General features: G+C 41.5%; 1 protein-coding gene across 1 annotated transcript in view; it reads left to right on the plus strand.

Annotated features, from left to right (window-relative positions):
- tpcn3 (two pore segment channel 3) overlaps positions 1-14749 on the plus strand; it is a 120601-nt gene extending 105852 nt beyond the window's left edge. Inside the window, exons 18-19 of the mRNA XM_083634891.1 lie at positions 13068-13180; positions 14421-14749. Coding sequence (XP_083491017.1) covers positions 13068-13180; positions 14421-14545 — 238 coding nt within the window. The 3' untranslated portion in view covers positions 14546-14749. The remainder of the gene's footprint in view (positions 1-13067; positions 13181-14420) is intronic.
- Positions 14750-17942: the final 3193 nt, after the last annotated feature.

Consider the following 17942-nt stretch of genomic DNA (forward strand, 5'->3'; position numbering starts at 1 on the left):
CATTGTGAGTCTTATATTACTGTGGTTGCGCCGCCGTGCGCACATTCCGTGTTTTATGCACATGAGAAAGTGGTAGATAAGAGAGATTTGCATAGTTTGAGGGTCTGAAAAATGTGATTATTTGGAAAATATCTGTGCTGTATCATGACTGCCTGTGGTTATTGGAGTTATTATGCAGACCTGTGGCGCGTTATTTTTGTAGGTAGGCTATATGGATGTGCAAAATGCCTGCATATTGCGTCATGCATACTTTGATGCTGGTATGGTGTTGCCAATTGGGGGCGGCATAATTTGTTCTCGCCTAGAGCGGCAGAATGGCACGCGCCGGCCCTGGCTAGGCTACTGTAGGCTTTATAGCTAGGAGATGAGGCAGTTATTGGGCTGGGTAGCCTACTAAACGTTATATGCCCCCCGCCCCCTCTCTCCCCCGATGTCATAGGGCGCTATCAAACGTAGCCAAATCATCGGAAAAGGTCATATTTTCTTCAATACTACCTTTGATGTGAATATGATAAAGTGTGGTTATTTATGGAGGGTCATGCATTTATCTCCAGTCACTCAGGGAGGGACATGGAAAAATATTTATAGATCTGGGGAGGGTGAAGGAAAAAAACGAAAACAAAGTCGCCCCTGCACCATACCCCCCCCTCTCATAAATAACCAACAGTCCCTAAGACCTGCTATTAGGTGGCATTAAAATTGAGAGCACCCAAGGCCCTTTTTTCTAACACATTGCGCCGGAACGCCTAGTTTTGCACGGGCAACGCCCAAACCTCTGTTTACGCTCGGAACATGGCGATGGTATCTTCGCCAGAGCGCAAAATGACACTTGCGGGAGGCAGATGATAGGATAAGAGGTGCACGACACGCCTGGGCCACGCCTACACCTGTGTCTGCGCTTAGATTCCACCACAAAAGTGGATGGTGGAGGCAGACGATAGCTTAAAAAGCAGGGAAGATAGCATAAGAGGTGTGCAAACGATAGGGCCCATAGGCTACAAAATCTACTAATACCTGGTATATTGTAGCCTACAATATAATAGCTCCCATGTTACCTCCAGCTTGGTCCGGTGTCCATACAGGCACAATTGGCCATGTCTGCGGGTGGGAAGCCGCATGAAGGGTATGTGTCCTGGTCACTGCACTAGCGCCTTCTCTGGTCGGTCGGGGGCGACTGTTTGGAGGTGAGGGGAACTGGGAGGAATAGCGTGATCCTCCCACACACTACCGGTGAGACTCTTTGCGGTCAAGGGTGAAAAGAAGCGGCTGGTGACTGCACATGTATCAGAGGAAGCATGTGCTAGAGAAAGGGGGTGGCGGGTGGGCATATGCTGGGAGACCGGGATTCGACTACCTGCGTAAGCCACATTTACATTTTTAAAGAATGTTTTTCTTATTTAACCATGACCAAACCTTAACCATAACCTTAACTTAGTTGTTTTACTTGCCTAACCATAACCGTAACAACCAGCTTTTGGGACTTTCAACGTCAACGAGTCAACGTTTTCAAAGCGGCCGTGGTACATGGGGCAGGGCTTGCAGGGGCGCACTGATCACTCGTGTTGCTGGACATTTGTTGGAAGGAAAACTTTTCATAAGATATCATACAAAGCGTTTCGTGAGGATTAGTCTCGCTTGCCAGACTCTCTCTATTTCACGCTGTACCCGTGCGTGCAGGAGAGAGTCTGGCTGCTCTTTACTCTCACTCTGGACCAGCGTGGAAAAAAGGCTCTGTTACCTTTTAGAACCATCCACCGAAAGTACCAAGCAGGCCTGCTTTATTGCACAATCCAAATCTCCGTCAAAACTTTACAATTTCAGCATGTAGCGACGCGCTAGCACATTGTTGTTGTTTCTCAGCGGCGGACCGACTTAATGGTCAGAGCCAATGGCAGAGCTTGCAGGCAGCGGAAAGGGATTTTCTTCCACTTGCCGACTGAAATAGTCGGCCAATGGCAGAACTGATACCTGCAGCCTGGCACCATGCAGTCAGACTATGTGAGGATATGTGGAGTGAAATAAGCGTATTGTTCTTGCAGTCGGTGCAAGTTCAGTTGAAGCATTTTGTGCCGTCAAAGGAAACCTGTTCACAGAGGAGCTACTAAGAAAAGCTAGGCTGAAAACCACTTCCCCACAGTCAGGCTCTTCTTAAGAGAGACAAACCACAGCTTTATTTTGTCACAGACACCACGCATGCACACACGTGCACGGCAGCCAGTACACACACACACACACACACACGCTTTTTGAAGGGACTGTGAAATTTGTCCTCCGTGTTTGACCCATCCTGGCTCGTCCTCCTCCATGGTCAGGCCAGGAGTGAAGCACCGCTGGTCAGATGACCATCTTCTGCATGTTTTTAGGGGGGTCCATATTGATGGAAACCCCAGGGGAGCACGGGGAGAACATGCAGACAACACACATAAACGCCCTTTTCACCAGATAGCCCACCACTAGGCACCGAAGACATGGGGAGACATACCCCCACTGCCAGTGCCAACAGCATCCGACGTGGGAATTCTGACATTAAAATCAGAATGCTGACTTTTCCTCCCTCAGAATTCTGACTTAAATCTGAGAAATGTGACTTTATTCTCAGAACTCTCACCTTAATCTCAGAATTCTGACTTTTTCCCCTCAAAATTCTGTTTTCTTTAGTTTTTTTCAGAATTCTGACATTACACTCAGAATTCTAATATTTTCAGAATTATGACTTTATTCTCAGATTCCTGACCTAAACTCAGAACTCGAATAAATTGTTATTCCTCATTGGTGGTTTTAGACAGTTTTTTTTTTTTTTTTTTTCTCAGAAGAAGATAGCAGATGGACAAACCCCGTCTTTATTTAGTCACAGACGACACACCATGCATGCACACATGTGCATGGCAGCCAGTACACACATCTTTTGGAGGCGCCGTGAAATTTGTCCAAAACCTCCTCTCCCAACGATAATATTATCCAACGTGAGATCTTGGAGGAATAAGATTGATGAACTTCACGGGTCCGTACAATACCTGTACGAGTATAGAGACAGCTGCCTTTTATGTTTTTCTGAGACTTGGCTGAACCCCTCAATAGACGGTGACACTCTCGATAGAGACCGACGGGACACTGGGAAGATGATTGGAGGGGGCGTGTGTCTGTACATTAACAGCAAATGGTGTAAAAACTATACAGTGAGACACGCCGTAAATACACCTAACGTTGAACTCCTCTCAGTTTCACTGAGACCCACATATTTGCCACGGGACGATCGTTTACATCCCCCCAGACGCAAATTAGAAGATGGCAACAGAAACGATCTACCATCACGTCCAGGATTTAGAAGCTATCTCTCCAGACGCACCAAAATTAATATTGGGCGACTTTAATGGCTGTTCATTAGCCTCGGCGCTGCCACACTATCAGCAATATGTCAAGTGCTACACTAGAGGATCAAAAACTATTGATCTATGCTATGGCAATATTAAAGCTGGCTACAAGGCAACCAGATATAAGATATAAGATATAGGGTAGCCCAGATATAGATAAATATACAGAAGTGGTTACTTCTTATATAAACTTCTGTGTAGATAATGTGATCCCTACCAAACAAACAAAAATGTATGCAAATACTAAACCCTGGGTCACTTCTGATATAAAAAACCTTCTTATTGAAAAAGAAGACGCTTTTAAAACGAATGACAGACACACAGGAAAACTAATCCAGAGAGAAATACAGACGCAAATAAACCAAGCAAAGAGGGACTACAAGATTAAAGTGGAGCAACTACTCAAGGATAATGACGCACGGAATAAAAACAATGGTTTGGATGAACCCGCAGCGGACCAACTCTGCACAAACAATAGAGGACGCCAACAACCTAAATAGCTTCTTTGCACGTTATGAGACTGACAGACCATGTGAGCCCAAGGGGGACTGGACAGAGGGTGGCACACCAATACGTGTAACATCGGAGGAAGTGCGGTGCACTCTCTACCAGATAAACACCATCCGGCCTGATGGAATGGATGGAAACGTGCTGCAGAAGTGCTGCGAACAGTTAACCCCTGTATTTACCAGACGCTTTCAGGCCTCACTGGACTCTCAAGTAATTCCAAGGTCATGGAAAATGTCTAAAATTATCCCACTGCCTAAAAAGTCAAAGCCCACTGAACTAAATGAGTTCAGACCGATAGCTCTGACTCCAGTTGCAATGAAATGCTTTGAGCGAATTGTTTTATCTCACTTAAAATCGGAAACTAGTGGTCACATGGACGCTCTACAATTTGCATACAGAGCAAAGAGGGGCGTGGAGGATGCAACAGTAACACTTATGAACCAAGTTTACAAACATCTGGAAACCCCGTCATCTTATGTGCGTATACTGTTTGCTGACTTCTCATCTGCCTTCAACACTGTCCAGGTAGACAGACTGGCAGAGAAGCTGGGCAGTATGGGTGTAAATCACATCCTCATAAGGTGGATACACAACTTCCTTACTGAGAGGCAACAGTATGTCCATGTCCATGGGGGACAATCATCTTTCATCAGCACTCAGACCGGGGTGCCACAAGGTTGCGTCTTCTCGCTTCTGTTGTTCATATTGTATATTAATGACTTGATTAGTCATCAGAATTATTGTACAATGATAAAATTTGCGGATGATGTGGCTCTGATCGGCCTTTTAACCGACGATGAGACCAGTTATAGAGCCGTGATCGACCACTTCTATAACTGGTGCTCAGATAATTCACTGATTTTAAACACAAAAAAGACTAAAGAAATGGTTTGATTTTAGACGAAACCCTGTTTCTCTGTCCCCCGTGAAGGTGAATAATTCACCCATTGAAATAGTACAGGAGTACAAGTAAAGTACCTGGGCACTATTGTTGACAGTAAACTGACATGGAATGCCAATACCAATGCCAGGTCTGCAAAGGCTCAACAACGTCTCTACTTCTGAAGGAAACTTGGAAGTTTTAAAATGGACAGAACTTTGCAGATACTGTTCTATAAGACCTGCATCCAGAGTGTGCTGACCTTCTGTATTCAGTGTTGGGGTGGAGCACTAAGTGTACAGAACAAGAATAAATTAGACAGGGTTGCCAAATTGGGAGGTAAGATAACCGGAGTACATATACCAATGTGCAATATTACTAACATGTCAGACCAGTACACCAGGAAATTGGCACAAAAGATCCTAGATGATCCACAGCACCCTCTATGGTCTGAGTATGCACTCTTACCTTCAGGACGAAGGTACTGTATGCCTAAGATGAGAACGAAACGAGGCATTACATCCTTTGTTCCACGCAGCATTCAGCTGCTTAACACGTTCACTGCCGTCGACGAGTTATCTCGTCAAAAAAAAAAAAAAAAAAAATTCGACGGTGGGACGTGGATCAAAGCCCCCTACGTCTCCTATAAAAATATGAATCTGAATCAGATGCCCAACCTGCAGCTGTATTCAGCCTGGATGCGCAAAAAGCCTTTGATAGGGTGAGTTGGGAATATCTGTGGCTCTAGAGGAATTTGGATTTGGCAGAAATTTTATATCCATGATTAAAACACTTTATACTAACCCTTGTGCAGTTGTGCAAACAGGCAATATCCTGTCTAAAACACTCCCCCTACAACGTGGTTCTCGTCAAGGCTGCCCGCTATCCAGCTCGCTCTTTGCGCTATCACTGGAAGCATTAGCTCAAGCAATTAGACTAAATCCCCACATTTCACCTATCAGTATACAAGGTACACAACATAAAATTTCTCTTTATGCTGATGACGTGTTACTTTACCAATATCTCCCATTCTTTGCCTCAAATACTACAAGTTTTTACACAGTTCAGTCAATTCTCTGGTTATAAGATTAACTGGGATAAGTCTCTTCTGGTTCCTCTGAACACATCAGCAAAACACTTGGCATTACCAGTCATTCCACACATTGAGTGGCATAACACTGCTTTTACATACTTAGGTTTGAAGATAACCAACTTTTCTGATATATCACGAATAAATTATGACAAACTCAAACTGGAAATTTCATCTGATATTCAGAGATGGTCTAAACTTAAAATGTCCCTACAAGGCAGGATTGCAATAATGAAGATGAATGTTCTTGGTAGATTAAATTTTTTATTTTCTATGATCCCTATACCTCCACCAGCTAAATATTTTGATGACTTACATTCTTTGACTTCTAAATTCATTTGGGATGGCAAAAGACCTCGTATTCGGTTGTCTACACTTCAACGCTCAAAAGCCTCTGGAGGTTTGGGTTTACCTGATTTTAAATTATATTATTGGTCATTCCAGATAAAGTCACTGACAACTTGGTGTGACGAGGAAGCGGTTACACCTTGGCGCCAGATAGAGCAGGAACTGGTAAAACCACACAGATTGGTGGATGTACTGCTCTGTGGAGTAAAACCTAGATCAGCAAGCAGAATGTTTGGTCCAATTATAGGTAGCTCTTTACAAACTTGGTTTGATGTACAGAAATATATGGGTTGTAATGTCAAACTCTGTGTTCGTTCCCCAATTTGGTACAACTATAATCTACTTCAGAATTTTGGTCCATACTTCAAAGATAGCTGGGCCTCTAAGGGGATCCACAGCCTTCAGGATCTGTATGATGAGAATGGACTACTCTCATTCCAAAAACTCAAAGAGACTTATTCCCTTCCTGGATTTTCCTGGTTCCTGTACTTGCAATTGAAATCAGCAATTCGTGCCCATGGAGTGCCGTGGAATGCACCTTTACCCTCTCATCCATTGAACACCTGGATTAGCCCTCAAACATCCTCCACTGGACTGGTGTCCAAGATCTATAATGATTTAATCTCTAAAAACTGCATAACTCTGGGGGTGATTACCTCCTGGAATCGGGACCTCGAGGGACAGGACCCTCCGCTTGACTGGGACAATATTTGGACAAACATCTTCATCTCATCAAAAAACCCGGCACATCAGCTCATTCATTACAAATTTGTTCATAAATTTTATGCTACACCATACAGGCGCTTCAAGATGAAGCTTACAGATAGCCCAAACTGCATTAAATGTAACCAGAACACGGTTGGAACATATCTTCATGTTTTCTGGGAATGTCCTTCTGTTTGTAACCTTTGGTCCAAGGTGGCGGAGAGCCTTGAGAATATTCTGAAATTCCCAATTCCTAAACAACCTATGTTATTTCTTTTCAATGATGATTCTATTCTTAGTGATAATACCACGTTAGCCTTTAGGAAAATTATTTTCGCAGGCTTAACTGCCGCCAAAAAGACCATAATTCACTCATGGTTCACCCCCGACCCTCCATCAGCAAAAGAATGGTTGAATCATTTAAGGAACATTGCCCTCATAGAAAGATCGTTGGCTGTAACTCATAAAGCGCGGGCATCAACTGTAGAGGCCTGGGACATCCTTATTGGCTATCTTTCAAACCCAGAGTCTCTTGTTCAGATCTAAGGTGTCACTCTGATAGGATATAAGATCTACACATATACACATTTCTAGTGTCCATAATTTTATTGTACTTGTACTTTTTTTTTTTCATTATTGTTTTGTTTGTCTGTTTCCCTTAAGTTTTTTTTTTTTTTTCTCTCCTTACTCCTAACATGTATTTTTAATTTTTTCTTTGCAAGGCATTGGTGATATAAATATAGCCTGTCAATTGCTGTATGTATGCATATGACTCCTTGTACTATTTATAGTACCACTGTAATGATCTTCATTTGACAAAATTGAATAAAAATTTAATCACAAAAAAAAAAAAAATGGGAGCCACCGAACGTGTACAACCCATTCCACCGACCCACTAAGTGGCGACAGTGCTCTCCAGACTAGAGAAACCCGAGCAAAAACAGCAGAAAAAAGCGTGAGGAAAACGCTTTCGCTTTCGCGCTGGAGCTGGCGCACAACATGGGGGATTCCTAAAATACACTCTGGGTGCAACACACGCAGCAGAAAGCTCAAAAGCCCAGAATCGCATGCAGCTTCATCCCAGCTCTCATCCCAGCTCACATCCCAGCTCGCAGACACGCCAAGGAAACCCCAGAAACGCCATCTAGGCGGCAGAGACTCGCCTGGCATACACTCTGCCTGCAGAGCCCCAGAGAAACACACACGGAGGGGAGGAGTTTGCAGGAGAGGGGGGGGGGGGGTGCTGTTATATTGGACTAAACTATTACGGTAGTTTAGTCTCTCTCTCTCTCTCTCTCTTTATTTCTCTCTCTCTCTCTTAGCTTATGCTTACCGTGGAATAAGTGTACGCACACACACACACACACACACACACACACACACACACACAAACACAATACAGTATACACACTTGCCCAAGGGCACCCATAATCACAGGCACGTGAGGTGGTTCTAAAAATCCATTTATCTCAAAACTCTCTGAAAATCTCTGAAACCATGCTGTATTCAACTGCTAATGCCTACATAACAGAACATGATAAAAACTAACTATTTTAGACAGAGAAAGCACACATTCTATTAGTTCTTTTGAGATATTTTGTGTTCACAAAGTCCTAGCAGAAAGGCTAGGACTAGGCTCTTGAAAGATGAGCCAGAATCCTCAAAAAAAAACCTTGGCAGAAGCTACCTACTGATTGGAAAACTGTTGGCAGTGAATGTGTTAACAAGTTTAAATTTTTTTGGTTTAGATTTTTTAGCCCTTATTGATCATGCACCTGGTGCTTTTGATTGGTTATGCAATGTGATGCTTTTTTATGATGTATGTATATTATGCTCATGTTTGTATTATATGTGTGCCTGTCTGTCATGTTCATGTTCTTTTGGGCTCTCTCTGTGCCGAGCAAATTCCCTGAGGGGCAATAAAGGTTCATTCATTCACCTGGTAGAACGCGTACAGTACCAATAAGGCTTAGTCCTCCGCACGGCCGACCCGGGGTCGAATCTGACCCATGGCCAAATTTTTTAATCGTCTTTGCTTGACAATCCGCTGAAGCCCACGGTTATCCATGGTATTTCCATGATATTCTAATTTTTTGGAAAGGATTATGAGTACAATATCCTTCCAGACCAATCAGCATACCAATACAGTCAGGGGCGGACTGGGATCATAATTCAGGCCGGGCATTAGATACCAAGCAGGCCACGCTGATACGGGACGACGCGCGTGCCGGCGACCGAAGGTTATCGGCGAAAAATTTGGGCCGTTTGAAACCCAATTTTAGCCGTTTGAAGCTCAATTTGGGCCGTTTGAAGCCAGATTTGGGCCGTTTGAAGCCCAATTTGGGCCATTTAAAGCCCAATTTGGGTTGTTTGAAGCCAGATTTGGGCCGTTTGAAGCCCAATTTGGGCCGTTTGAAGCCCAATTCAGGCCGAGTCCAATTTTACAATGAGATGCACCCACTAACCCTGACGTGTAATTATTACTTCAGACTAACTAATAAAGTAATAAAACCACTAGTAAACCAGTAGGCGGCGGCTGGCCTGCTGTTCAGTGAGTGGCCTGACTGCGGGCACAAAAAAAAAAAAAAAAAAAAGTTTTTTGTTTTGCAGGCCAGGCCAGGCCACCGGGCATTTGCCCGACGTGCCAGATTATGCAGTCCGCGCCTGAATACAGTGGTTGGTTAAACCCATACAATTTAAATGTTAATGTTCTTAGCTGTTAGCTGTCTAATAGCTGATGCTATTAGCATCCATGGTTTTGCGACTTGAAGCCATGATTGAAGCTCGAACGCACGTAGGTCGGAGACTGTAAAAAGAATGGACAGGATATGAGTTCTCTAGAAGTGAGGCCAAAGCATCTTAGATCGCCACCCTGGTGGTCGGTCCCGGTATACAGTAGGTCACAAGTCCCGCCTCCACCATGTTAGTGGATGGGAAATGAGCCAAACTAAACAAAATACACATCAGGTAAATTTTTATCTGATAGGTGGTTTCTATCATTTTAGGTACTTCTGTATGTTCAAGTGCTCATTTTTCTGATCAGTTTGTTTTTAAGTAGTTATTTGACAATATAAAAAGGGGTGATTGACAGCTGTGACAGCCAGTCTCAAGCCGTCAGACGTCAGTGGCAGCTCTCCTCATCACAGCCTTGCGTATGTGTGTTCGGGAATAGTAACAGTTGCGTAATGTTAGGACCATTGTATGGTTAGGGCGGTCGAGCTACTTTTACTACAGTTTGATGTGTCATAAGACCACAGTAAAAAAGGAGAGGGCTTGGAGAAATGTGGGTGAGGAAGTAACGTTAGGACTGAAGTGGTAAGTTCAGAAATATGTGTTTTACTCCAGCTAGCGTTATCAGTTTTAATGGGTGTCGTGTTACCTCCGGCTTGGTCGGGCGTCCATATAGGCACTGGCATTGGCTGGTGTCTGCGGGTGGGAAACTGGATTGAGGGTATTTGTCCTGGTCGCTGCACTAGCGCCTCCTCTGGTCGGGCGGGGCACCTGTTCGGAGGGAAGGGGACTGGTGGGAATAGCGTGATCCTCCCACGTGCTACGTCCTACCGGTGAAGCTCCCGCTGTCTGGTGAAAAGAAGCGGCTGGCTACTGCGCATGTCTCGGAGGAAGCATGGTGCTAGTCTATGAAAAATTGGCCAATTACAATTGGGGAGAAAATCGGGGGAAAAACAATGCTACGGCGGGAGACATTAGCTAATCACCACAGAGCTGCAAATCAGTTCATTGGATATTCCCCCGTACGTTGCCCAATTGAGAAGTCTAGCAGCTGAGATGACCGGCTGGCCCCTGGTTCCTCAATCTCCGAAAAATGAAAATCTGATTTCCAAACAGGCATCATTCTGATAAACTGATCTCATAGTGTGAATCTACATGGTTACTTTTGATGAGTCAAAAATTATTAGAACTTAAAGGGTGACTAAACCCCAAGATTTCTGGCAAAACGGCATGCTGCTTGATAAAAAAAAGAAAGAAAGAACCAGAAGACCATCTCCTCTTGTCTCACGACACTCTTTGGCTGTGGTCAGACAATTGATTGGTTCAGACCGGAAAAACCAACCGGAAATGGCTACCATGACACTTTTCCCCGCATAGAGAAAAACTTTATATCAGAGTGTATCAGATATAGAAAATGTTATAAATATAGCCACGTTATAAACAACTAACCAACGCTGGTGGTCCGTATGGAAACGGTGTTACTCGAAATGGTTAAAAGTTATATCAATTTGGTAATTCAGTGGCGTTTTTCTGCCATGTAACATAACTAACGTTAGCCGCTAGCATTAGCCACAGTAGCAATTACCCATAATGCCTTGCGTTGTTGAAAGGCTTGCGCTAAAAACGGGTCCATTGGAGTGAATGGAGATGTTGCAACTCTCCTGGCGTGAACTACAGTAATGATCACATGAAAAAAAAACATGTTTCACATGAGTGGGAAAGGTGGGAGTTGGCCATGATGTGACACACAACCAGGAACCGGCCATTTTAGAGGGCCCCAAAAAAAAGAAGGTTTCAACCCATAGAGGGCACTTTTCCTGGTGAAAATTATGCATTTTGTACAATTGTAACTAGGGATGCACGATATGGATTTTTAGAGCCGATACGATATCCGATAAATATATTCTTCTTGGCCGATAACCGATACGATATAACCGATAATTGTTATAATAAAAAAAAAATATATATATATATATACTTTTTAGTTTTTAACCTGTATTTTATGCACACCTGGGGTTAAAAAAGGGTTAGGGTAGATGTATGGATGTAGTGAGCATAGCTCTGACCTAACCAAATCTAACTGACATCACTGTGAACGCAAAACAAAGCAAACTTCTGATATAATATGATTGTTTTAATAAAGTGTATCACTCAATTATAGTCAATACAAAAATAAAGGCTTTTATAGAACGGAAAGCCAAGCTGCTTAGTCTGCAGATAAAACACAATGACAAAAGGCATAGTCATACTGATCTGTTAAAATTTTGCATGGGTTCCAGTTCTCAGTGAATTGTAGCCTGGGCCCAATGAATGGGGCAGCCACTATAAACCATCTGTGTGGTTTCACTTTTTACTGAAAAATGCTGCCACCAGATTAAAGAAAAGAACCCTATGTTGACTGACTGATGCTTTTTATGTAGCCTAATGTGCGCGACTGCACCTTTGTTTTCATTATTGGCTGTTAGATGGCTCTGTCCAGCACTATGGTCCAGCAGCTAACGCTAACTAGCGCGGTTAGCTTAACGTTAGCGAGTGGTTGCGAGTTAAATACACAATCCCTGGATGTTTCATTTCGGGTAAAGGGGTTTCCATTCGTTTCTATAAGTTTACGCAAGCTCTGTGTATTAAGTGCTTTTGCGGGGCTGTTTGATCACAAGCCAGACTGTAAATGTCACAAGCATTTTGTCTGCCAAGCGGACGAGCCTGCAGGGTAGGCCGCACGACGAGCTAATGCTAACTCGCTAACAAAACTCGCTAACAATAACAACAAACTTATCTGCTGCATCATCGCCAGCTTTGGTTTAACGTAATGCCAGCTTAGAGGTTTCCCCTCCTCTCGGAACCTGTGTGGGACATGGATTGCAAATTACAGCAGCTTGATAATTCTGAAACTGAAAAACAGCAAGACACTGGCAGCAGCCATGTTTGCGTCGCAGCTGTGATGTCACGAATGTGCGACAACAAAAGCTCCGCTTCCGAGGCGAAAAATAAAGCAGGATTATTATCGGATAATTTATCGGAAAAAGGCCATTATCAGAATAATAAATAATAACGCAAATGGCCATATTGGCCGATAATTTATCGGGCCGATAATTATCGTGCATCCCTAATTGTAACCGTTTGGTCTCAAATATGGATATTCTGACCAGAATTCTTCACACACCACCCCATACTGTAAGCCATATATATTGGTTAAAAGTGGAAAAAATTTGTTTTGGGGTTTAGTCCTGCCTTAAAGTGCCACATTTACAGAGCTAGAGCATTGACTGTATCTATACATGTATATAAATACACTACAGAAAGCTAGAACCAGCAGCTACGTAAAAGCACTGCAGTCTTGAGGTAGCCATTTTGGATGCTACTGAATGTATTTCTTATTGTACGCGTGTCATCCTGTCAGAGTAGGTGATTTATTTGTTATTTTGTCACCCAGGGAACAGCTAGAGAACAACCTGGTGGATACCATGGAAACCAGCGACAACGTCCTGGGAACCGGCCAATCAGCAAAGAAGAAACACACCCTGATGTTTAAAATCGCTTCAAAAAGTAAGAAACAGAACACAGTTTAGCTCAGTGGTACTCAATTTTTTTCACATGAAGGACCCCTAAAATGACAAAAATTTGACCACGGACCCCTATTTGAATCAGAATCAGAATCACTTTTATTGCCACATTATGCAAGTTACATACGAGGAATTTGTCTTAGTGTCTGTAGGATTTGATAGGATTTTGTCCCACGGTCCCCCATACTGTATGATAATATGATTGATGCTTTTAGATGTTTTATTACATAAAGTGTATACTGCCCCCTCGATCCTATCCCTTCCTCTCCTCCAAACCATCTCACCTGACATATCTCCCTTCCTCACTACCTTCATAAACAACTACTGTACTGTAGATACTTCAACTACCGTACTGTAGGTACTTCAACTACTGTACTGTGGTACTTCAACTACCATACTGTATCTACTTCAACTAGCGTACTGTAGGTACTTCAACTACTGTAGATACTTAAACTACAGTACTGTAGGTACTTCAGCAGGTCTAAAAGTTGGTCAAGAAATAAGGCAGGTCGTCCGTCCTGGTGACTCACCTGGTAGCACGCATACCACGAAGGCTCGGCCCTTCGCGAGGCCGACCCGGGTTCGAATCCGACCTGCGGTCCTTTGCAGCATGTCATCCCCTCTCTCTCTCCCCACCTTTCCTGTCTGCCTACTGTCCTATATAAAAATAAATAAAGCCCCCCCCCCCCCAAAAAAAAAGAAAAAGAAAAGACAGGTCGAATACTAGGGATGTAACAATACATGCGAGACATTAATTTTTTTTTACAAATGTGTGAAGATTGAAATCCGTGAGATGAAAAATGAATTGTGATGCTTTTTTCAGTTTTTCTTTTTACAACAAAAGGAAATTCATTACAAAGTTTGTGTTTTGCAATTACCCCCTACCTCAGAAATAAAAAGGGATTCTTTAATTCGATAAAGAAAAGATAAGAAAAAATACAGTATTTTGTGTTTTTTGTCTACGGAATAATTAAGGGAATCTTTTTCACTCAGAATCGTATGGAATCGTGAGTTAAGTGTATCATTACATCCATATCAAATACCATCAAACTTCCTTCCGGTCTGAAGCGTTTCTTTCTTTGGAAGATGACAACTTCCTCTGTCCAAATTGTAATGGTCTGAAGTACAGAATGTCTATTGAAGATTGTGGAAGACTGGTATCAGTATTGATAATGGGTGTGTTATTGGTATCAGTATTGATAATGTGGGTGTGTTATTGACAGGATATCGGACGGTGGACGGCTTGTTACAGCGGATGTTCGAAGAGGATCTCAGTCCTGAAGACTTGGCTGAAGACGAAGACCCAGAAGCAAACATGAACTTTTCAAACCCCATCTTCAGCCCATAGAGACACAGAACATCTTCAGCCCATATGACAGATAACATCTTCAGCACATAGAGACACATAACGGGAAACGAGACCCATATCTTTTTTCTTTTTTTACATTTTTGTATGCAATATTATTTCATGCTTCCAGATTAAAATCACTATCGTTGAAATGTGATGTTTACCCAGTGCAATGTTTAAACCACATGAACAGGTAGTAATCTATATCTACAGTATATATATGTATATATATATATATATATATATATATATATATATATATATATACACACACAGTATATATATACTGTATATATATATATATATATATATACACACACATATATAATTCTATTTTTATATTTCTTAGCTTACAACTCTGTATAAAACATTGTGAAATCAATATTTTTCAGATAAAGACTTCTTGCTGAAATTTCATGGGTGCAAATTCTGTTTTAATCCTATTTACTATGTAGAACATTATTTATCTATTTATTTCATGTTTATTTGGGTACACATATAGAACATTTAAACAGGAAACTGTCTGATGTCATAACATTTATATCCTAAGCTAATTTGCTATGTTTATCCCTATGTTATTAAAAGCAAATATACAATATAATACAAACAACAGAGAATAGTAGAACACACACAGATGGATATCAATAGAACAGCGAGTTTACACACACAGGCACACACACAAGGGTAGGGCAAAGTCACTCATGAGTACATGGCTGATTGCTCTTCAGAAACTCTTTTAGTTTGCATTTAAAATAATCCCAATTATGATCTTGTTTAAGATGTGTGTGTAATGAATTCCACAGTTTAACCCCCTGTACAGAGAAAGCTGTATGTCCAAGGGAGGTTTTGCAATAAGGCACTTTGCAGTTCCCTGCAACAGCACCCCTAGTGGTTGTGCCAGAAACCCCAAGAGCTTTCACCATATCACTGAGAACACAAGAAGCCTGATTATGAATACATAAGTTTTATGTGAGCGAAATTTAATAAAATGATCAAAACTTAAAATATTTAAATTCTCAACGACATGGCAATGGAGAAACCTAATTGGCTTCCTGTAAAGATTTGTTATTGCACGATTGTATATAATCTTAAGAGGTCTGGTTCGGTCAGTCTAGCTTTCATGCAGTTACACAATAACTCAAGTATGAGAAAATCATTGAGTGCATGTAGATATTTGCAGCTTAAAATGGTAGACCGTTCCTAATCATAGGTTTGCTTTGCTACTCTACTCACCATTTGTATATGTTTCTCAAATTTTAGATGAGTGTCTAACATCAAGCCAAGATATTTAACCTCAGATACCTGGTCAATAGATTGACAATTTATTTTTAGATTTAACTTATTTAGGCTACTTCATTCACTTCATCTGGTGAGGACTGTCTCCTGGACGAGAAGGATATTGACACAGTTAAACAAGGAAGTGTTGCCAGATATGGTATTTTACCACATTATTATATTTGATTTATAAGTAAGCCATTGCAAACTTTGTGCTTATATGAGTTGTACTGGAGCCAGATGCAATTTGGGGGGGGGGGTGAACAAATCCAATAATACACAATGCACAGGTGGTATAAAAACAGACACCTTAAGGGCTTATAGTTAAACTATACCCAACATACATGCATTATATAAATGAACACATGTCTCATACATGTACACTTGCACACACATACAACTTCACTGAGTTTTCGAGTAAGTTAATGAATAGTTATTTGGATAATAGAAAACAATGTGTATTGTTCAATGGAACACTTTCGGAAATGAAGACCCTCCAATGTGGTGTACCACAAGGGAGTTGCTTGGGGCCTTTACTCTATTCTATTTTTGTTAATGATCTACCTTATGTATTAAACAAGGCAAGCATGGAAATTTATGCAGACGACACGACAATGTATGTATCTTCGGAGAGTGTGGAGTCGGTTACTAGATCTTTACAGGATGAGTTCATGCTGGTTTCCAAATGGGTTGGTGAAAACAAATTGAAGTTAAATGTTTAAAAAACAAAGAGTATCACGCTAGCCTCTAGGAATAACTTGAGAAATGAAAATAAATTATGTCTGTTGAATGGAGATGCTATTGAGCAAGTCAGAGAGGCCAAATTGTTGGGTGTAGTAATTGATGAGCGGTTGAGTTGGTCAACTCATATTAATAATGTAGTGTCTAAGATGAGTAGTGGTATCTCAATGATTAGAAGGAGTGTACACCTGTTGAATAACAAAACGGTTAAAATAGTATTACAATCTTTAGTCCTATCACGCCTCGACTATTGCCCAACAGTTTGGTCAAGTGCATCAAAACAAGATCTGATGAAACTTCAGTACACCCAGAACAGGGCGGCGCGCCTTGCTCTCCGCTGCTCTGTTAGGAGCAGCGTGGAGTGGATGCATGCTGCACTGTCCTGGTTGAGAGTAGAACAGAGGCTGACATGCAGTATTGTAATTTTTTTATTCAACATTGTTAAAACTGGTAAACCACATTGTATAAGGAAAGAGCTAAAAACTATAGACACCAAACACAACTACTCAACCAGACACACCTCAAGCACTAAATTAATTTTACCTCTACCTAGAACCAATGCACTAAAAAGAACTGTGATGTATAGGGCTGTTAAATATTGGAACTGTTTGCCTGGCAATATTACTATGATTAGTAACAAATATAATTTCAAGAAGAAGTAAAAAAAAAAGCAACTTTGAATAAGGACATTCATTTAAGTTTTTTCGTTAATTAGTTAGTTATTTTAGTTTGTGTTGTATTCTGTAGTTGGAGCATATTTTTGTTGTAAACTGAAGTTGTTTGTTCAAGCTGTTGTTTGATAGATCAATTGTAACTGTTCCAATGTCTTTATGTTGTCTTTTTATATTATGTGTTGGACCCCAGGAAGAGTAGTCCTACACCTTGGTGTGGACTAATGGGGATCCTTAATAAACATAAACATAAACATAAACACATTAATACATAACCTATAAACACAACAGTTGGAAATTAGCAATAACATTAGCAATAGCCTACAGAAAGAATGAATAGTCCTGTAGCTTACATAATACAGAGGTCTATATGATAACACTGTAAGGACTGAAGCAGAGAAGAGAAAGATGCCCCCCTGGTGGATGCTGTGTGTTACTGCAGCTGCCCCAGCCTGGGTGACTTCACACAGGTCATCAGCTGGTTTGGTTCGGAGCAGAGAGATGAGAACCGAACTGCAGAAGAAACATCAACCAGAAGTTCAGCTTTCACCTCTGATCACAATTCATTCAATGCTATAACAACAACAATAATAAAGACATCCCCGTTAAAATACATCCAAAATAGCCTGTATTTGTAATAATAATAATAATAATAATTATTATTATTATAATAAAATACATGGAAGTTCAGAATTTCATTGAATTAAATT

This window comes from Poromitra crassiceps (genome assembly GCF_964638095.1).
Source record: "Poromitra crassiceps genome assembly, chromosome: 4".
NCBI lineage: Eukaryota > Metazoa > Chordata > Actinopteri > Beryciformes > Melamphaidae > Poromitra > Poromitra crassiceps.